Raw genomic sequence first — 22,422 nt, 5'->3', positions numbered from 1 at the left:
AGATACAAACCCAAGCAATAATGTTTCATGTACAAATCGAAGGAACTAATCCAGAGGAAAGGGGGGAACATAAGCCTAAAAGAGGAATCAAGCAGACCTTGGCTGTGTTTTGCTTGAGGTGCAGGGAGCACTTTTCCCAATCTTACTGCTTGCTAATGATAGCGATAACTTCTGTCAGAATAATGTGAAACACTCCAAATACTTAGATTTTTTCGTCTGCCTCTTAGAGTCAAGCTCATCTCTAATCCCGAGAAGATGTTGAGGTATCCACTCTTAAATGCACATAGCATTGTAGCTGGGAGAAGCCTAGTGTAGGTTTTCTGGTGGATGGCTTATACTGAGAATGAGTTGTAGCTCTTGCATTAGTATTTATTGGAGATGCAAAAGCTACAGAACTATTATTAAAAACTAGAAACTGTGAACGTACTATGCATCTGCTCTCTACTCCCTTGCTAAATGGGATCTGTTGACACAGCTTTTGGAATAGATTTTCAGGTAGTCTTTTATCTATTGGTGCCTTTTTGCTTTCCCTAAGCCATGATAAATTTTTCCCCAAAGGTGGAGTTTTTAAAGACTCAGTGAATACAATAATGGCTTAATGGCTTTTTTTTTTTTTTTTTTTTGAGTTTAAACTTTTTTTGGACTTTTCTCCATTTTTGGAGAGATAGTGAAAGTCTAGGCTAAAGCAGAGAGTAACACTGCTAGTGCTCTGAAACTCTGAGAGTGAAATATGAAGCTAATTGTGCCCATTGATGGATGAGTTTTTTTTATCAAGTAACTATTTGATAATACTGATCTTACTGGGAAACCCAGGCATTTCTTACTAATTTAATATAAAGAACTTCAGCAAGAAGTTGTGTTGATACACACTGCTTATAAAGAGTAAGCAGAATGGAAGTGGTAAAGTGCTGTATTTAACAACAACAACAAAAAAATCTTGTAGTTGTGGTCAGAGATGCAATTTCTGCTCTCACATGTGCCAGTCTGTTGCTTCTCCCTCTGGAGTGCTCAAAGGAACCTTTTATTATGCTTCAGTTAACTTGTTCCCTGTTGGTGGTAAGTAGTGGGGTTAAGTTTGATGTTTCTAGTTTTGTTGAAGAAATCCTTTTCATTATGGTGTTTAGAAAGAGTTCAGAATCTCTTTGCCTTCTTTCCCAGAGTTAGGAAAAATGAGTTTGGATTAGAATTTTTATATACTGAGTGATATATACATGTATACATATATGTATATATAAAAAATATGGTTTAAAAGCTTGTTTACTACACTTGAGGAAACATGATTTCCTGTTCTGGGTCAGCCTGATAGGTCAGATTGGGGTTCTTGTCAGATTTTATTTCCTTCTGGACACATGCTTAAAATACAAAAATAAGGTTGTGGAGGGTTTCTTCTTAAAGCCTTGTTTTGGCTTGCAGTGCTGCAGTCAAATTCTGGCAAGAGAAACTGAAAAATGGATCGCTCTTAGCAAGTGGAGGTAATCAGATGGAAAGCAATGGAGTGTTGTGAGTGCAGTCTCGGATGGAGTGGTGATGTGTTAGGTTAGGGTTGCATTGTGGGTTTGTAATTAACCTTGAGCAGGGTCAGAGCACAATGGCTGTAGTGAGCTAGGAGAGACTACACTTAAGAGGGACTATATTTAGCAGCAGTAATACATCAGCAGAGCTACACTTTGAGAGAAAAGCCAAGCTTCTTCATGGTGCTTCTATCCTACTTCCTCCTGCACATGTGAACATTTGTGGATGTGAATTTCCTCTTCATCACAGAGATCCTGTGGGCTTTTTGGTAGAGGGGTTTAAGACAATCCTATATAAGCAGGCTCATGTACGTCCATGATAGTTAAGTCTTGCAGGAAAGTTATTGATTACTCATCTAAAAACAAACACAAAAAGAGAAAATCCCAGAGTCAAGCACATTTGTTATCTGAATTATTGGAAGAAATTATTTTTTTTCCTAGTTGTCTTTCTAATTATTTTTTGACAAGAACCTCTCTTGGATTGGTCTGTGCAGGGATTGTCTCAAACTGCTAGTCTCCAGTCCAGAGAAGAACTGATGAAGGTATCTGGGAGGATCGAGTGCGAAGGGCCGAACCGCCATCTCTACGACTTCACTGGGAACTTGCGCTTAGACGGTCAAAGGTACCAGCTTGACAGCAGAGCCGTAAACTCTTTTGGTTGGGAGAAATAGTTCCTGCGTGCTTTTCGTCTCCAACATTGATGAGATGCCTGTTTTGGGTGGGGTGGGCACAAGGCAAACAATTATCATCTGTGAGTCAGAGCATCTGCCAGTGTAAGATGACATAGTTCTGCCTTTCTGTGGAGTCTTCTGCTTTTTAAGCAAGACATGGCTTCTTTGGAATCAGCTCTTCTTTTAGTCTAAAGAGACACTTAAGAAAGAGCAGAGGAAATGGTTGTATTTTTAGGGGTGTCCTGCTACAGGAGACATGGAAAGGAAACTGGAACCCTTTACTATCCAACAGGAGCCAAAGGCTGTACCAAGTTGATATATATACAGGAAAATGATTCCAGAATCTGGAGTCTTATCAGTGTGACTTGTATCTGTTGCAACTCATGAAAGAAAAGAACTGAGAATATACATGCAATACTATAAGTAGTACGACTTGAAGAGTCAGCAGGAGCGTACAGGTTTTGCCTTGCTGTACTTGTTTTCCTGCACCAAAGGTATCCCACTTGGCTATGTAAGCTGAATAGTGCCAGATGCAAAAATAGTGTCAGATCACTTGCTTCTCGCTTGAAAAAGTCTCATGGGTAATGCAACTTTACCAAAATGTTTCTGAAATGACATGTGTAAGGCTATAGTGTGCTTTGAATGGATTGTCTGTTTGCAAGTGTGATGCTTCTCTGTCATGGGTGTGAGACTTTGGCTAATAAAATGAAGCACAGAGTAGGCTTAGAGCTGCCTTAAGTTCTGGGCAATTACAGCAGCTCTCTTGAATCGCCCGCCTTCTGCTGTGCTTAGGGTTTCAAAACAGCACTGAAAACCGTGTGTTGCATGGATAATGTAAGATTGTGGGCAATATAAGTTCATTAAAATACTTTTTTTTTCTTGTTTTGAAGAGGGGGGAGTAATGCTGAAAGGCTATTTCCCGAAAGCATTGTCCAGAATTGAGAGCTGCATCCTTCTTGTTTTGCAGCCCAGTTCCTGTTGGTCCAGACCAGATCTTGCTAAGAGGTGCACAGCTGAGGAACACTCAATGGGTCTTGGGTATTGTCGTGTATACAGGACATGATACAAAACTCATGCAGGTATACCTTTAAAGATTTGGAGCATGTTCTTCTAGAAGCTGACGTTCTTCCCTGTATTCTGCCTGTATTTAGACTTGAATTCATGACATGGTTTGACTCATACCTGTTTAAATTAAATCTTGAGGAGTACAAGGATGCTATTGAACTTAAAGTTGTATGTGCATAAAAATTTATGGAGGTATGTGTCTCACAACACTTCGTTGTGTCAGTAAACTAACTGTATTATAACTTGTTAGCTATACAGCATTTAAAAGTGAGGGTTAGCTACTGAGGAAATAGTAAAGACTCCCTACAATTTTAGCACTTGGAGATAGTGAGGTTAAGACTACAGTTTGTATTGCCTTAATGAATCACCGTTGTGGGGGTGTTCAAGGAGAGGTTGGACGTGGTGCTTGGGGACATGGCTTAGTGGGTGACATTGGTGGTAGGGGGGTGGTTGGACCAGACGGTCTTGGAGGGCTTTGCCAACCTTAATGATTACATGATGGGGAGGGCTTGGAGAGTCCAGAAACATGTATGTGCTGTTCACCTCTGACCATCAATGGCATGTACAGCAAGGAGATGTGTACTAGACCTTTAGAACTGAATGTTTCTCTTGTCCAATCTTCTGTCAATTTAGCAGTCGTTAGGAGTATTGGCTCCTCTTAGGACCTTGTTGGCCTTTGCATACAATATCGAGCTACATAGAGTTGAAGCAATGAGTTGTGTAACTGACTAAAAACGAAGAATGAATTTGCTTTTGCTACTTGATACTGTTCAAGGCATTATCAGACTCTTTCTGCTGCTCTTCAGAATTCAACCAAAGCACCTCTGAAGAGATCAAACGTGGAGAAAGTAACCAACGTGCAGATCCTGGTTTTGTTCTGTATTCTCCTGGTCATGGCCCTCGTGAGCTCTGTAGGTGCCTTATTGTGGAACAGAACACACGGCGAGGTCGTCTGGTACCTTGGCTCCAACAGTGAGTATGCTGGCAGGGTGCTCAGAGTGTGTCCTGGATATATAAAATAAGAAATGGAAAAAGAAAGACACATGAGAAACAAAGCCTGTTGCTAACTTTTGATGGCCCAATTATTTTTTTAATTATTATTTTTTTAGAATGGACTGGCATAAATTAACTTGCCAGCGAGGCTTCTGTTAATAAAGCATTTGAAAGGTTAGGTAGCTGTCAGTGGGTTGCCACCCAGGGAGCAGGAAAGAATCAGAAGACTGGCAAGAGTGGTGTTGGCTGTTCAAGTTTCAGCGCTGTGGAGATACCATGCATCTGCATTTCCACAGAATTTGGTTTTAGAGTAGGTCATGTACTGCCTTGCCTATCATGTCCGTACATATCATGTACGTGACTAAAGGGTAGCAGGTCCCAGATATATGGTGCTAACTTGGGTTTCATGCTTGTGTACAGAAGAAAAGGATTTGTCTAGCTGTGTTGTTTCCTGATTTTCAATGAGATATGCTAATCTGTTGCAGAGAACTGAAATGCAGGCTAAATCTTATGATGTTTGTATTTGCTGTGTGTTTCAGAGTTGCTTTGGCTTCTGACTTCCGTCATTAGTAATGAGAAAACTGCTTAGCATGCTTAAAGGGGGTTATTTGTTTTTATTCTTAACTCCTTGAATTTATTAGTTCAGATATCAAAGATGGGCCTTATGCAAATGCCTAGCAAAGAAATACAGTGCTGCCCATCAGACTTCTGTCTTGGGGGTTGTATTATCCAGGTATAAAATGTATTGTTACAAACACCTGGAGATGTAAATCTGAAAACAATTCTCACTGCAAACTGTCTTTCTGGTGGTGATGGTAAAAACAGATGGCAAAAGGGATCTTCAGGAGTTCAAATCAAATGCAGACATGATAGTAATGGGGGAAAAAGAACTTTTATAGGAAGTACATGGAAGTGCCTTGTACTTCACTCCAATTTTGGTAGCTGTAGTGTCTTCTGGTAGCAATATCAGTGACTCCAAGCTTATTCTCTATCCTTCACCCTGCTTTTAATGAGGAAGTTCAAATTTGTGCCTTCAAATGACAGAAGGAAAAGATGAATGAAACAAACTCTTGAACTTGTACTAATATGAAACAGATGCAACCTTTAATGCAGTGTGAGGCAGTAGTTTGTATGGATGCTTCCCTCTAAATTCAACACACAATTTCCATCGCTTCAGTAACTGTGGGAAATGCTTTCTTCAGGCAGATAGGGAGACTTGGAATCTTTCTGAAATGTCTGATTTCTATAAGGGCTGTATTAGGAAGGGTATTTTCCAGCCAGGTGTGCTTCTGTTCTTTGTGTTAACTGAGCAAAGATACGGAATTCATCTGTGTTCATGCTTGGAGGAGGTTCCTGAGTCCAAACTACAACTCCTTGGTGTTTATCTCCTAGTTTGCTCTGCTGCCTTCGTCCCAAGTCATTTGTAACACTAAAAATCCCATAGTTATGGGCTATGACCATATTGCACTGGGTGCTGTGCTGATTGAAGTGGTTCCCTAAGCTGCAGAGCCAGATGCAAGCGCTTAGACTATGTATGGAAAGTGGCTGTGGTTGGCACCATGGACAGGAGATGCTGCCCTGTGCTCTGCTGGACCACTTCTGATCCTGTCTGCTGTTCATAAACGCTTTCCCTTCCCTTTATGGCTGACATTGTCACTGTTACTAACAGCTCTTCTACTTAAGCCAGATGCCTCAGTTTGTTGCCCCATGTCTGAAGTCATTTTGTTTACTTATTTCTTTAGTGTGAGTGACTTCTCAAGTCTGCTGATGCTGACAACTTTTAGAACAAATTTTATTCTTTGCTCTGTTTTTAATTCACTGTTTCTGAAGGGTGAAGTTAAGCTACTAGTGATATTGGTGGCTCTTAATTAGGGTAGTTGACACATCGGATAAATCACTAAATTTGGGTTATAGTGTGGAACATCATACATCTTGCCATCTGTTCAGCAAAAAATATTCAGCAAGTGTTCTGATCTCTAATACATATCCTCAGCAATCTCACTCTTCTTCACCTGACGTGGTATGCTGTGTCTCCAGGCGCATGTTCTTTGGGTGCTTTTATATATTTAATATTGAAATCAGTATTGGAAAGACCCTTTTGCTAAGCCTTAACACAATTGCTGGTTATTTTAGTGCTACTACATACGATTAGGGCAACTACAGAAAGATGATTACCCCTATATTGTGTCACTTAGATTTCTGCCATCTGTATGATGTGATGTGTCTTTCGGTCCACAGAAATGCTGTCTGTCAACTTTGGATACAATCTGCTGACATTTATAATCCTGTACAACAACCTTATTCCAATCAGTCTTCTGGTGACGTTGGAAGTTGTCAAATTTACTCAGGCTCTTTTTATAAATTGGGTAAGTAACAAGACTAAGATGTATTAACATCACTTTGGCAAAGTTTCATGAAAAACCTGAAATCTTTACCAGACTTTCTGGTGAGTTCCCGATGCAACTTCTGGGAAAGGCAGGGAGAAGTTCAGGAGATCTAATTTGTGCTGTGCTCACTAAGAAAGGACAAGATGTAGTTGCAGGAAGCTCTCCTGTACAAATGATTGCTTTTGTATATTTTGGGCTTTCAAGATGGGCGAAGTCGTTCAGCAGACTCATTCATGGTTGGTTAGATAGCTTTTGAAAACTCCTTGGTACCCTGTAGCTTCTCTTGGCCACAGCAGAAGGAAAGACGGAACTTGTTTGTGCTTTTTTTAAACCCTGAGGCTGGTAGTCAGGTCCACCATGGTATGAGTCGTGATGTTTCTCCGAGGAGATGAGTTGGTGGTGCCTTCTGTTACAGAGTGGTGATACCTCTGTTCGTGCAGGCGCTGACTTCGAAGTGTTTCTCTTCGCTTATGTACTGAAAATACTTTAGAGATGTCTTAAGCTCAACTGTAACAAGTGGAGGAGAAACATTCCTGGTCTTGGTATGCATGAAGACTTGGACTTTCAGTAAGGTTAGAGAGGTTCCTCTAAAACGCAAGTAAATAAGATCTGGTTTGTGTGTGTTCTCTGAACTGCTTACAGCAGCTATTTTGTTCACCCTTCCAATTAAATATAGTAATCAAGGGTTGATTTTACTAAGTCACTAATTGTCTCTTTTAATCACGGGTTGCAGTAAATTGTATTGTTCTTGTAACTTAAGACCTATATTTAGAGCGGCCTGTTAGAACTTCCCATTGTATGTAATTCTTAAGCTAGGGGTGCAATGAAGAAAATACCAAATTACCATTAATTGAGTCAGACTTTTCTCATGTTTATGCAGTAGGGAGGCACCCCGTGGAAAGGAAGCCCTGCTAATCAGCTTGGTTGCTGTTTGTCAGAACTTCCACCGATGGAGTTAAGGCAGCCAAGCCAAGTTGGAGCTCAACACAAGAAGACTGGAGACTGCAGTATTTAATTTGCTTAGCACGGGTCTAACTTTGCTCTCATTTCAGGACATAGATATGTACTATCCTGAGACAGACACACCTGCAATGGCCAGAACCTCAAACCTTAATGAGGAACTTGGGCAGGTAAGAAAAAACTTAGGTATGTATGATGTTGTTCTGTGACTGGGGAAGCTGGAAGGTGTGCATGAACGCTGTGAGCTGTGCTGTGTTCTGTTGCGCCGTGGCTCAGGTCAATGGAACTTCTTTACTTTCATTAGTCCAAGTCTTACCAGTATGAGACATCACAAGATAAATTCAAGGTCATACAAGCAATTATAAGCCTAGGAACTGATTTTTATTTTTATTTTTTCCCATCTTTGCTCTAAACTGACTTTGTCCTTGAGCTGTGTGTACCAAAACAAGATGTACAGGATGAAGCTTGTCTAAAGAGCAGGCCAGAACAGCCTTAGCCTTTCTTAGTTCTTCAAGTTTCTGACTGCCTAACAAGAAATGCAAGTCAAAAAAGATGCAGTTTTAATCTTAATTGAGATTGTATTCCTTGACAAGCATTTCCATTTTCTTCTCATGTAATGATTATTGTATATTAACTTGTAGTTCTTAGATATTTATTGCAAATACTGCACAATTCTGCAAGTGAGACTTTCAAAATGGAAGGGTTTTCCAAAACAAGGCTACTGCAGAACACAGCTTTGCCACTGAAGTTTTGTAGTACCACTGAGAAATGCAAGCTTTTTCCTGTGACCACCAAAATCATAAGTGTGTAACTGAACCACATGAACTTTGAAGTTCCTGTGTATTCCACCTTGGAGACAATATTTATGTATGCAAAATATGTAATTATTGTGTCCAGCTCAGCAGGACAACTGTCAGTATCCATGCTGTTGAATTAAATGGGGCTTTTCTTTATGAGTGTTAAAATCTGATTTGTATTTGCACTGCTTCGTTGTGAAGTTACTACCGTAATTTGAAGGTTTCCTTTTGCCTGAAATTAATTACATGATATGGTGTAACATACCTAGTTGGCCCTTAAGATGTTTTCAGAAATAGCTTACCATTGATTCCTTGTAAGGAGCCAGAGTTTTTGGATTCGTTAACTACTTGATCAGATGTGTTTTAAAACTTTGGTATATGTCAAAATTATTAATATCTCAAAGTTCCTCAGATTTTGGGTACCCACTTTGACTTCTGGCTTGCACAGCTGATGATGGCTGTGTATCTCGGACTTCAGGACTGGCTCATGGATAACAGAAAAAGCTTCTGCTTGCCAGTGAAATACCACTCAAAGATATTCCCTGCAGAGCAGTGTTTGTGGGTGTAGGGGAGAAAAACACATGGTGATCTTTAGAAAACAGAGTTTCTTCAGTGTTAAACTCTAGCAGTTCTTGAAGAACATGAAAAAAACATTTAATTCAATTCCAGTCTTTCTGTATGATGTTAATACAGCTGAAAGATTCAGTGAATGTTCAAGTAGCGTAAGCCAGCACATCCATACACTGGAGCCTTGGCAATTGATACCTACTTCTTGGGCATTGATTCATTTACACATAAATAAGAAATAATGCCATTAGGGTTCTCCTGATGGATTTTTGTTTAGCTTTGGTACAACAAACTGACCTGTAATAAACCTCCACTGGCCAATACTATGATATTTCTGGGTCTTATGTCACTTCCAAAATTTTCCTGAAACTTATTATGTTTTTGGCTTGTTTCAGGTTTTGTTACTTTGCAAGTTAAAATTAGTTTTTTTTTTCTTCCAGGTAAAATACCTGTTTTCTGATAAAACAGGTACTCTAACATGTAATATCATGAACTTCAAGAAATGCAGTATTGCTGGAGTGACATATGGGTAGGTATGACTTTAGAAACTCTCTAGCTAAATATGTGCATGTTGATGATACATACTGGGGTATCAGAACAGGATTAGAACATTCTGTTCAGTTTACGTTGCAGCATATTTTACGGTCACAGTTTAAAGCTTTCATTTTCACGTCCTGCAACCAAAACTGAAATGCAAACCCGGAGAATACTCTACATGTAAAGAGAAATCTTTTTTGTTTCTTAACTTGTCTGATTGTAATTTAAAGTAAACCAAAAGTAATTTCTGACCCTTTCCAGAGGGAAGAAGGTGAAGCCTAAAAACAACAATCATCAGTTGTGTTTCTGTGACTTACTCAAATAACCAGGATTTCACTACAGCAATATAACTGTAATTGTAGTCGTCAAAAAGCAAGAGTTGAATATTCCATGCACGGGAGGGATGCACACTTAAACTGTTTTTGTTCTGTTTTTATCAAAGGGATCCCTTTCAGTCACACCGATATTTCATAGCACTTGGCTTTTTGACTCTCCAGTACTGTATCTTTTGTTTGTGCTAGATTTTAAAAGACCAGTCTTAAGATCTCCATGCAAATTAGCCTTTGAGTTTCAGAGTAGCTAAATCAGATATCTCATAAGGTAGAGAACTTGATTCAAGTGTTTGAACAGCTGAACCCATGATTCCAGTGTTTATATGTATGATGACTCATTGATCTGCCTTCTATCTACTTCTAGTTTGCAAAGTGGAATAAATGTTCTTTTTTTCCTCCTCCTACTCCTCAGTCACTTTCCAGAGCTGGAAAGAGAACGTTCATCAGAAGACTTTAGGTAAATATATTTGAAGATGTCTTATTCTGTGTAGACGATCTATATAAACAGACTGCTTTCAAATTTGAAACAGCAAAGAGCCCAAGGGAACAATGTGTTTGTGTGGAGGCTCCTACTGGAAGAGCATTTTATGCAGAGCTAGTGGGTGGTGACACAGCTTTGCACAGAGGAGAGACGATGGGAGAAGGGAAGGTGGGGGATGCACAGTGGCTGGGCTGGCTTGGATGCATGCTAATGCTTATTTACAATTGCCAACAACCAAGTTGCAAGGTAAGAGTAACCTTTACAATCAGGCTCTCGATCTGAGAGTACTGCTAATCATTGGCATCAGTAGGTTCAAATCTGACAAGGAAAATGAAAGAACCCCTGTATTAAAATATTATGTTTTAATAGATAAACTAGATGTGGCAACGTCTCATGTCATTTACTGTGAGAGTGGTGAGGCCCTGGCACAGGCTGCCCAGAGAAGCTGTGGATGCCCCATCCCTGGAGGTGCTCAAAGCCAGGCTGGATGGGGCTTTGGGCAACCTGGTGTGGTGGGAGGTGTCCCTGCCCATGGCAGGGGGGTGGGACTGGGTGATCTGTAACAACCCTTCCAACCCACACCATTCAGTGATTCGATGTCACGAGAAGCACTCTTACTCAGATTTAATGAATAGAGGTGAAGTGTCTCTCCCACTCCACAGACTGAAATGAAAACCTAAAAGGAAGTGCTACACAGGAGGCGTCACTGTACCGTGTTCAGGTTAAGAGGAAGGGGGAAAGAGCCAAAGAGGGCTGATACGTTTTAGAATATCAAATACAGTTAAGTGGGCTCCCATCAAAAAAACATGTAGATTGAGTGTTGTTGGAAACTACTTCCTGATGAGCTCTTATACTTCTCTAGTGATCCTGCTAACTTTTGTCATCACCTTTTAGGAAGAAGGTGGTATGATGTGTTGTTATTTCTGCTGAGATGGAATTTCTGTGAATGCCTCTCTTCTATGCTGTGGCTTTCTTCATCGCCATCTTTTCTCTCCTTTATGCTTCCTCTTCTGTTGAAGAGTTTCTTCCAGATAGTAACTTGGAGTACTTGGCCTGAAAATCCTCCAGGGATCAATTTAAAGCAAAACTCACTGACTAGAGAGGAAGTGTAGGGATATTGATCTTTGGCCTATCTTGATTTCAAGTTGACTTTTTATTTATGTGTTTTAAGAACATTTAAAAGCTGTTTCTGCTACATCTGTCCTAGGAAGTATGCTGACACTTGAATCTTGAAATGCACTTCTAAGCATAACTGTTCGAGGCCTCTTGTTGGTGTTCTGAAGAAACTATTGCTCATTTTCAGCATTTTGTGTATTAGCCATATGATTTTTTTTTTCACAATATTTCCAAGGACAGTGGATTTTTATTTTAGTTTTGTCTCCAACAATATAGATCAAATAATAGAAACAGATGATTAAGAATGGAAATACTGACATTGTTATATTTGTCTCCTCTTGCTCCACAGCCAGCTACCTCCCACCAGTGAGTCATGTGAATTTGATGACCCAAGACTGCTGCAAAACATTGAAAATGACCATGTAAGTCCAGTTCTTGAATGCCACATGTCTCTTGAACACCCTGTTAGTGGTCTGTCTGGAACTGACTGCTCAACACATCTGCTTGGGTGATTGTTTGCTCTGCAGGTATGACGTAAAACAGATGAAAGCAGAGATAAATAGGAAACAAAATAGTTTCCTCCAACCTCTTCCTGACCACTTGGCTTACTACTGAACTGAAGAAACAATGACACTGAATATGAGTGCTAGCTATAAAACAGCTTCATATACAGCAGTATATGGAAGATGGTGTCTTGTAGGAATTGATGTTACAAAGTATAAACCTTTAAAAGAAAAACGACTTAATGTATTATCACCTTTTATTTGAAGACTATTCAAACATCCTTCCTGTTAACCTTCCTGTTAAAATACCATTTTTAACTATACTCCCAGGCATTACAAGGTGGTTCTGTTGAGAACTGCTTCAAATATTGCAAATGATGGAAATGATGGAAAGGGCATAAGAAATGAAGGCTCAATTGCAAGCTTAAGCTTGCAATGGCTGAGACTTCAAGTGATGATTAATTTTAGTCTGATTGTGTCTGAAAGGGCTGTCCCTAGTCCTTAGGACTGTCAATTCCATTCTTATTCAGAAAATGTGCACCTACAAAGCATTTGACTGCACACGTGACAATTTGTATTGCTTGCATTTAAGAAGAAAAAAAAGGCACAACCGTTCTAGTCTGCAGAAGTTGTCCCACAGTAGGGGACGTGGACATTGTCTGCAAGTGCAATCTGGAACAGCTAACTTGGTTAGCTGACCTTGTTAAACAGTGTAACATCTGTAACTGGGCTGGCTAAGTTTAGTATGAGCAACAGAAATAAAGCTACAACATACTGTTCAAAGCTTTGCTTTCTGCTGTGCTTTACAGTACTTAACTTGAAATGCAACATGATGCAGATGTCTCAAGGAATATTTAATTACTGTGCACTGCAGCGTATTTGTCAAGGTGTCTGAGCCTGAAGATGGCTCCTGTTACCTGACCTTCAGGAAGATGGCCCTCTCAGGATAATGTAGTGGCTTCTTGTGTGGCTTTTGCAGTCATCTGCACCAGAAAGACTTTGCAGTGCAGATCAGCAGGTCACTTGCAGACGAGATGTGGGTTCCCTCCTGTTCCTGTGTTCCATTTGTTAAGATGTAGCTACAGTTGGGTTTATGGCAGTTGCGCGTTCCAAGTTCTGCATTAAAGGCTACTGATTCAGGCGCAGCCTGCAGATAATGTGTGCTTGGGCTCTTACTCACTAGCTGTTGCTTTTAGGGGTCTACAGGGAAGTCATCTTCTGTGTCACTCGGCTGCGCTGGAGGGATGGATGCCGCCCACTGACAAGTGATGATTTGGCACAAGACCTAAAAAACGTGTTGCATGCAGTTCTTGCATTCTTATAAAATCCAGGTCTGGTTGTCAAACCGCATCAGTGATGTGAGGGCTGGACTGCAGGGTAGTGGGAGAGTGAATACTCACATGTTTCTGGCCCTTTGCTTTATGGCAGTGTACAAATTGTCTCCTACATAAATCTCTTTAGTGTCTTAGTTTTCATAGCTAATTGATACACGCAGATGCTATTTGAATTTGTGTGACAATCTTCAGCCATTTAGGGAACTGAGGTAATGAAATGGATCTTCTAATACAAGCAGCCCTGCGGGGTCAGATGCTGCTGTACTCAGCTGGGCAACGAATTCCCTTTAAACATTTGCCTTTTTGCAGATGGAGCTGTCAGTGTGATATCTTCCACAAACACTCAATAACTGCTTACTGCTCTGGTCTTGAAGATTGCATTTTTTTTCAATCCACTTGCATGTGTTAGTTTAGAGCTGTCTCGGTGCCAGGTAATTTTCTTTCCAAGTCAAAAATAAAAATATAATGTATTTCTCCTCCTCGTGAGACTGTCTTCCATCTGGTAGGAAGATTTTAACATCGTGCAGCACCTCTAAGTTTCATAGCTCTATTTGGCCACTGCTTTGTAAGGCCTGATTGATGGCCAAGTCCAGTCTTGACTAATAGTGGAAGAATTATTGCCCTGTAGGAAGTGCTCCAAGGAAAAATAACTTCTGAAAAAGGTGCAGAGGTTCTTGGTTTCTCTGGGCTTTTAGTGTAGCAGAAAGTACCGAGGTTTGTCTGCTTGTGCCTTTTTAGTAGCAGCTTCTGTTGGATGGGTGAACTGTGTGACAGAGCCAAGAATACGCTGCTGTCTTGTTTCTACAGGGAAATAGTATAAGCTATTAGAGTAAGAAAAGAGCAAGAATTTCCAAAGACTTAAAAGAATGTTTGGTGATTAAGCAAAGCATTTTTTATCTTAGTGCTTGAGTTGCACGTACACTGTGAATAAACTGAGAGTGGAGAGGCAGGATTTCTACACCCCCCTTTGCATCTGCATGTGAAGAGTGCAGGGAAGATGGTCAAGAAGCAAAGAGTAATAACCTTGGATCTTGTCCTAGTCTCCTCTGTCTCCCTGGATTCTTTCCTAACTTCCTCTGCTAATTCCAGTTCTCATCTCAGCTCTCTTCTCTGGCCCCCAAATTACCACTTGGACAAGAAGCAAGCCCATGGAGTAGCTACATATGCAGGAATTTGTTCAGTGAGTATGTGTGTTGAGTAGTTTAACAGTTGGCCAGGCAGAACAGATAACCCCTGTGCTCCTGTTGAGCCTTCGCTTCAGTGAAAGTGTTCATTTCCAGCTCTCTGATGTCTGCTTAATTTTATGAAATGTGTGGGAACCGAGCCTTTTAGTCCTTCAGACTTTGTTAAAGTCACCACTGTATTTCCTTAGGAAAGGAGAACAAGAAACACGTACCGCTGCTTATGAGGGGGAATGGGTTTAAGTTGAGCCAGGGGAGTTTTAGGTTAGATGTTAGGAAGAACTTCTTTACAGAAAGGGTTGTGAGGCATTGGAACAGGCTGCCCAGGGAAGTGGTGGAGTCACCATCCCTGGAAGTCTTCAAAAGACGCTTAGATGTAGAGCTTAGGGATATGGTTTAGTGGAGGGCTGTTAGCGCTAGGTTGGAGGTTGGACTCGATGACCTTGAGGTCTCTTCCAACCTAGGAAATTCTGTGATTCTGTGATTCTGTGAAAAGCTAGAATTTAAGGTACAGTAGGAATCTCACCGTTTAGGTGGTAAGAAGCTCTGGAAGGCTTTAATTCAGCAAGTAACTGTTGCCTGTAAAACTGTCATTTTACAGCTCACAAATTGTTGTTGCTTGGCAAGAAATACTTGTCACTCTTAGCTTTTGCCCTCGCAATGTATGGGTCTTGAGCATTTTTCTTTTACTCGAGCACAAGGCCGTATCTTAATCATTGATCATTTTGCAGTGGTTTGGACAAGATAAACTTGCATTTAACTCTCAATATGCCAGTGCCACGTGTTCCTCGAGTCTTTTTCCTGGAATATTGAGTCTTTTCCTGGAATATTGCCTCCAACCTTACCAGCCTCGCTGTTGTACAGGTGCCCAACATGACTGGTTCCTCAACTGCTCTCAAAATATTTTAATGAACAAAACAGTAGGAAGATCACTTTTCTATATCTCTTTAAGAAGGAGAGTCGTAATTAATTCTGTTAATGACATGAGTAAGTATTTTACTAGCTGTCCTTGGTGCAGATTGTGCCATACTCACTCAAGGCAGCAAGGTCAAGTTGTTAGACTGTGCCTTAATATCTTGCTGTCCATTTCTAGGCCTCTTGCTCAGAAACCTCTCAGTCCAGCTAACCCAGGAATATCACAGAGAGACTGATCTGATGCTGCTAGAAGTGAATAGAGATTAAATGTAACCCTTAACTTTATATATAATTTCCTTGTAACTTCATCTGGCTGTGAGTAGCTCGCTAGAGTGGTGCAGTGTCACTCCTTAGGAGTGAGGAGACCCAGATCACTGCACGTGGCATGCAGATAAGTAGCTCTGCAGAGTACAACTTGCCCCTCAGAAGACTGAGTTTCACCCCATTGTTTGTTCCCTCTGTCTACAGAAGAGCACCTTATGCAAAGGGATGAGAACTTTTGATAATATTTCCTGACTAGTGGTCCGTGCCCTGCTCCATGGTGGATAATGCTGTGTCTTCTAGATAAGGCAACTCTACTTTCATTGTAGGTCATGCTTTTAAATTGTTTAATCAGTGGGATATGTCACTGATGCAGGAGGTTATAAACCAGGTGTTCCACACCGACCTTGTTCCAAGAGAAGCAATGGCTTTGACTCAGAGCTGTTGGTTCTCAGGGAGAAAAATGGTGGAAAGAAGGAACCTACAAGGAGAGAGACCTGTGGGCAGAGGAGCAAAAGCCCGACCTATGCAACCTTTGCTCCTGCTGCAGATAAATGGAGCAGGAAAATAAAGCTGAGCTTCAAACAAAAGGCAGGCAAGGAATGCCTCACAGACAATCAGTAAGAATTTGATTAGCAAAGTTGCTGAGCTTTGCTTTTATAGAGGAAAATAAATAATAAAGCAAGCTTTAAGTCCTGTGGGTTAACTGATCTTCTGCTGGGGTTAAACTTCGCGTGCTGGAAGGGATGTGAGATCACATAAGCCAGTATGACCACAAGGTTGGTTGTTAACAGCTCTGAAGCAATTATTTGAACACTCTGCCCTGATTCATGCCAGTGCAATAAATATTGTGTCAGTGTTGGAACAACACAGGAAGGTAACAAATGACAGCTGTGTGCAGGAGCTGACATGGGCCTCTGCTGATCTGCTGCTGTGGATCTGGAAGGCTGCCACGTAGCCCATTGTGAGCTGTGAATGTACCAAAACAGCACCAAACTACACTGCTGGCTCGACAGCAGAAACATAGATGTGGGAAGGAGCAAAATCAGTGGCATCACCAGAGCCAGGTTGCTTCCAGCTGGTTGAACATGTGGCATGAAAGCATGCAGGAGGCCAGGTGAGACACTCGTAAGAAGGACATTAAAGGTCTGCAGCAGTGGTTGCTGAAATGAGAATCGGGCAGGCTGTTCGTTTTGTGGAGATGAAGGTCTTGCAGTGCTTTCACTAGAAATAACGGAGCAGCAGTGACCTCCTGACCAGCAATTTGCTGTGGACTGGCTGTTTCTCTCGCTCCTGCTGATGTGCAATCTCTCATTTTCCTGAACACAGCCTCTGCACTCCAGCCTGTGCAGAGTGATGGCTGTTACTGCAGGGACATGTGACAGTACAGTTCAGTAGCATGTGTGCAAAGATAAAGGTCCGTGAAACAGTCACTTCCTTTATCATGTTTTTTCAAAATATGTGAAGTAAAACAAGATTGTGGATATTGGCTCTGCAGTCTGACTTCATTACATTTCCTTTTTCTGATAGACTTCTTGTTTAGCCGTGTTAACACGGCATGTATTAGTTGCCACTCTTCTGTGGCTTCTGTAGTAATTTATTTTCTTCTAATAGAAATCCTGTTTTTGCCAGTGAATCTTTCTGTCATACAAGTATGTAGGTTGTGTTCTGTACATTAAATAAATAAAACCAAAGACAAAAACAAAGAAACCCAACAGTTTCCCCGTTTTACTACAATCTTGTACAAGAACTTTAAAGTTGGTGTCTTTCTACATCAGATCTTGTTTTTAACATTACAATAGTGTTTCTTTTGGCCTGATGTTGTGCTTACAGCTCTTGTAATGCTCTGGACTTCACAGTGGCTCTGTTAAGTGAAAGTATCTATAAAATATGCTATGCTAATGAGAACATTGGAAATGAGGTGGCATTTTCACATGCTGAAATTCTAATGAAAGTTCACAAGCTCAACTGCAAATGATGACTTTGGGGACTTCTGCAGAGGTGGACCTACCAGAATCGTATGATCATGGAATATCCCAAGCTGGAAGGGACCCACAAGGGTCATTGAGGCCAACTCCTGGCTCCACACAGGACCATCCTAAAATCAAACCACATATCTGAGAGCACTGTCCAAATGCTTCTTGAACTCCAGCAGGCTCAGTGCTGTGCCCACTGCCCTGGGGAGCCTGTCCCAGTGCCCGAGCACCCTCTGGGTGCAGACCCTTTCCCTAACCCCCAGCCTGACCCTCCCCTGTCCCAGCTCCATGCCGTTCCCTCGGGTCCTGTCGCTGTCCCCAGAGAGCAGAGCTCAGCGCCTGCCCCTCTGCTCCCCTCGTGAGGGAGCTGCAGGCCAGCTGGCCTCCAGCTCTCTGCTCTAATGGCTAGAGCAGAGTTGAACAGAAGCAGTTTCAGCCAACTGTTTTAGCAAAGAAAGTCCGTGTGAACTGTGGACGAACCTAATGTGCTGGGTTGTGAGCTGGGCAGTTGAGTGCCATTCCTGGCTGCTGTGAGACTGGAAACGCTGAGCAAGAGGGGAGGGGTGGAAAGCAGGCAAGAATGGGGTGGGAGGGTTTATTTCAAGTCTCTGCAGCAAATTCTGGCAATTGTAGCTAATCAAAGGCCTGTGACTAAGTGCTGCACCATTTTCAGCGTTGTAGACATGACCCGTGACTGCGCAGCCTGTGAACAGCATTGTGTTTTTCGTGTTTTCGTGATGCTCAGCACGCAGGGACCATTGATCACATTTTTGCTTGGCTGGAAGATGTATTCTTCTGGAACGACACACGATGGTGCCTTCTGCTGGTTAGGCAGCAGCTGTCTGCTCTGGAAGTATCTCACTCAGTGCAGTTGCAATGAACTGAATTCTGGTGTGGTTACTCTGAATCTACTAAAAACTGTCATGGAAGCCACCAAAGTCGTAGTAGATCCTGTTGCTTGGCTATTATCAGCATTTTACGGTGTACAGCTTTGCCTGTATTAAGCAAGGTGTGCTACAGAAGGGGTACCTTTGTATTTGGGAGCCGAGTGCTTCACAGGTTTCTGCAATTTAACTGATGCTTATCATTAGAGTTGGCTAATGCTGGCCTGTAGCTCTGCTGCACTGATGTTCTGGAGACAATGAGACAACTAAAATAAGAAATAGATCATTTTTTATTTTTATTTTCTGTGGTCTAAGAGGTCATCTCAGGTTAGGGGACAGCTGCCTCTGTGTCTCATAGTAAAACTGACTTTCCTGACGTTGTGTTTAGCCCACAGCTGTGCACATACAGGAGTTCCTCACTCTGCTGGCCGTGTGTCACACTGTTGTTCCCGAGAGACAAGGAAATAAAATAATCTACCAGGCATCCTCTCCAGGTTGGTTGCTGCTTTCTTTTGTTTTTGGGAGGGGAGGAGTGAGGGAACAAAAGTGGATGGATGGGGATAGAAGGAACGTCCAGAAATTTTTTGAAAAGATCATTAATTTTAAAAGCAAGATGTTTTCTATGATGCTATCTGCCCTTTTCTGTCATCAGTTCACACTGCTTTTAATGTCTACTGCAGAACTGCTGTTAAGTCCCGTTATTTTTCTGTAGGGCTTGGCTTATCATCCCTCCTGCTCTCATGAGGTCTTTTTCTCTGGCCTCTTTCTGCAGAGGTAAAGAGAAAAATAAAAACTTTCAGTGATTTGTCTTCCTTACCTAGAAGTACTGATTTGTTTCTCCATGTGCAGTTACCTATCTGTTTGGTATGAGAGCAAATGTATGTATTTTTCTTGATCTAGTAGCTTCCCATGTTGTTCTAAGCAGGTAACAGGTTCTGAAACAGGACACAATACACTAAAGAGCAGTCTTGGCCATATCCAGGCCTGCCCTTCACCCATTTTTTCCTTCTTTCAGGAAGCACAGAAGCACTGAAAGAGGTAAAGAATGGCAAAAGCAGAACAGCAGAACCCTGCTTCCCATCAAATTATCTCCATTACTGCAGATATTTCTACAAGTTTTGTAGTGATTTAGTGAAGAAGCAGTAATGCTTCCTATTAATGCCTTAATAGAGTGCTTTAGGAGCAGGGTAAGGAGGCCATGCAGGGCAGCTCTGGTCTCACGGTGTTAATGAGCTGTGAGAAGACCGAGGGAGCTGTAGCGATGTGAGGGTCACTTGAGCCAGGCACTTACCTGGTGTTTGGGCTTGATGCCACTTGCTCCTTAGCAATGCAGTGCAAGTACCTACGAGAGGTGGTGGCTCTGGTTTCAGCTTAGTTATTCGAGCTCTTAATGACAGTGCCCAGCTCAGTGTCCAGAAGACAGTGCTGTATTTCTGTAGGGCAAGAACTTGGTGCCGTTACAGCAGGAAGCGGATCAAAGGCATGTTTGAGGAATATAGGGTAACACGGCTTTGATCTTGCTTTCAGAACAGGGATTTCCCTTTTTTCAGGCAGAAGAAAACTACGGCTCCTCCACAACAATAGAGCTTAATGCTTCAGTAATTGCAGGACATTTTATACGGATTGAGAATGAACTTGGTCTAATTGATCTTAAATGGCCTTTGTAGGAGTAAAATGTGAATGTCCTTGTGAAAGTGTCTGCAGAGCTACTGGAGCAGTCAGATAGGAAGTTTGAATATAGGGCAAACGGGGCTTCTGTTTTCATAATAGGGCATGTTTAGGTGTGGGCTTTGCAGGCTTCTTCCTCTACATACTGTATTAAATACCAGTTTTTTCCTTTGTTGACAGATGAAGGGGCTTTAGTGAAAGGAGCAAAGAAACTTGGTTATGTCTTCACAGGAAGGACTCCACACTCGGTTATCATTGATGCGGTAAGCAGATGTGCATGGCTCGCTGACTGCCAAACTGATGCAGGGTGTGAATGCCTCCTGTATGGTTCCTGCAAGCTGCCACTGGGAGGGCCTCTAGTAAGCTCTGTGCAAAAGGCTTTTGCAGTTTGGAAGAGGTGCCTCAGTCTGTTTTAGATTCAAAGGCCTCTGTCCTTCTCTGATGGTAAATGACAGCAGTTGTGCCTGAAGAATATTTCCTTTGTCCGGGAAGCACAAAGGAGCACGCTTGCCTAGGAAGGAAATTCACATCTGGCACCTCTTCCCTTACTCAGTTGTATTTAGTGCTTGCTGTACTTCTAAATCTTTAATTCCTTTTATTAAAATTGATCTTTTCTTCCAAGTAAGATAATTGTCTGAGCAAGATAATGTTGTGGTTTAGCCCTGGCAGGCATCTGAGCACTACTCAGCCACTTGCTCACTCTGCCCGGGTGGAATGAGGGAGGGAATCAGCAAGGAAAAAGTGCAAGAACTCCTGGTTTAAGATACAGACAGTTTAATAGGATAAAGCAAAAGCTGCGTGCACAAGCAAAGCAAAAAGTGAATTCATTTGCTATTTCCTGTCGGCAGGCAGGTGTTCTGCCACATCAGGAAAGCAGGGCTCATCACACGGAACAGTTCCTTGGAAGACAAAAGCCATCACTCCCTGCCTTCCTCCTCCTTTACCCCAGCTGTTATTGCTGAGCGTGACACCACATGGTATGGGTTGTCTCTGTGAGAAACTTTATTTCTCACATCCCTCTGGTCAGTCTGGGCCAGCTCCTGGCTGTGTCCCCTCTCAGCTCTCTGTGCACCCCCGGGTACCGAACTGGCAGGGCAGCACCAGGAGCTGAACAGTCCTGGGTTTGTGTGAGCGCTGCTCTGCAACAACTAGAACAGTGGTGTGTTATCACCTCTGTTTTCATCAAAAATCCAAGACTGAAATAGTATAAAAATAGTAAAAGGCAAGTGTCAGTCTTAAATTTGAGTGTCTTTATTAAATAAGGTTCTGCATCACTTGTACCAGGAGAGGGAGCTATTAGCATAGCTTATTTATACTGAAGTATGTAAGCAAAGATGCTTTAAGTAACTCACGAGTTTACATGTGTAAAAATGTCATGCAATCTGTATTTACAATAGTACATGTCTTGTTTTTGTAGCTGGGAAAAGAAAAAACCTTTGAAATTCTTAACGTGCTGGAGTTTTCCAGGTAAGTTTCCATATTTCCACTGTAAGACTATAAAAGAGCTTCTTACAAAGTAGTGTCTGGTGGCAGCTGTTGGATTGTGAGCATGGAGGTCTCCCCTGCCACTCAGGCTGTGTTTACTGTGAAGTTGCTGCCCTGGAAATGTCACTCTGTGCCTCATCTCCTCGTTTGTCACTTGTCTACTGCAAGAGCTTGATTTGAGATTGCACGTTTCCAGTGCTTTTGCAAGTTGCATGTGTTCCGTTTCAGCAGATGGAGGCTCCTACTGAAGGGCTTTTTGGCATGCCTTTGTAGGAAGCACCCCAGCTATGAAAAGCTGAGCCGTGCAGGCATGCTGAATTCATCAGGCTGCTGCTTGGGTAGTGAGAAGCTGCCTGTGGTTGATCGGGCCTCTGCATCAGTGGAGATCACAAAGATTGCTTCCTTTTTACCTTTTCATTCTGAATGTAGCTACTTAGGCTACCTGTGGGAATACCTGACAAGGGCTGAACGAGTCCTTCAGCGTTTCTGACAAGCTGACTGCTCTCCACAGACAGGAGCATCGGTAGCCTGTGTGCAGCACTTCTAGAAAACGCTGTCTTATTTCTTCCCCGGGTACCAACTTACCCAAATGACCCCTGACGAAGTTCCTGTAATTCCATTCCAAAAGCACAGGGAAGTTGCCCAGGATCACTCGTTTACTGTGGAAATTCTGGACCTAATTAATTGTTGTCCTTCCAGACTTGCTTCACTCGCTTCAACAGATCACTCTGATCTGTTTGTTAATATTTGCAAGAAAAGAAAGAGGGTGCCTCTGCTCCTGGCTTCCATCTATTTGTT

At 42.0% G+C, this 22,422-nt stretch overlaps 1 protein-coding gene across 7 annotated transcripts in view; it reads left to right on the top strand.

Moving 5' to 3' along the window:
* ATP8A2 (ATPase phospholipid transporting 8A2) overlaps window positions 1-22,422 on the top strand; it is a 311,180-nt gene that overhangs the window by 52,525 nt on the left and 236,233 nt on the right. For all 7 annotated transcript variants that reach the window (XM_084539155.1, XM_084539154.1, XM_084539151.1 and 4 more), the window contains 11 exons: window positions 2,006-2,133; window positions 3,150-3,261; window positions 4,054-4,219; window positions 6,479-6,606; window positions 7,680-7,757; window positions 9,392-9,480; window positions 10,233-10,277; window positions 11,767-11,839; window positions 18,860-18,965; window positions 20,320-20,402; window positions 21,557-21,606. In XM_084539155.1, the coding sequence (XP_084395281.1) occupies window positions 2,006-2,133; window positions 3,150-3,261; window positions 4,054-4,219; window positions 6,479-6,606; window positions 7,680-7,757; window positions 9,392-9,480; window positions 10,233-10,277; window positions 11,767-11,839; window positions 18,860-18,965; window positions 20,320-20,402; window positions 21,557-21,606 (1,058 nt within the window). The remainder of the gene's footprint in view (window positions 1-2,005; window positions 2,134-3,149; window positions 3,262-4,053; window positions 4,220-6,478; window positions 6,607-7,679; window positions 7,758-9,391; window positions 9,481-10,232; window positions 10,278-11,766; window positions 11,840-18,859; window positions 18,966-20,319; window positions 20,403-21,556; window positions 21,607-22,422) is intronic.

The sequence above is a fragment of the Aythya ferina genome (assembly GCF_964211825.1).
Source record: "Aythya ferina genome assembly, chromosome: 1".
NCBI classification, from domain to species: Eukaryota; Metazoa; Chordata; class Aves; order Anseriformes; family Anatidae; genus Aythya; species Aythya ferina.
This window is presented reverse-complemented; position numbering and strand designations above follow the sequence as displayed.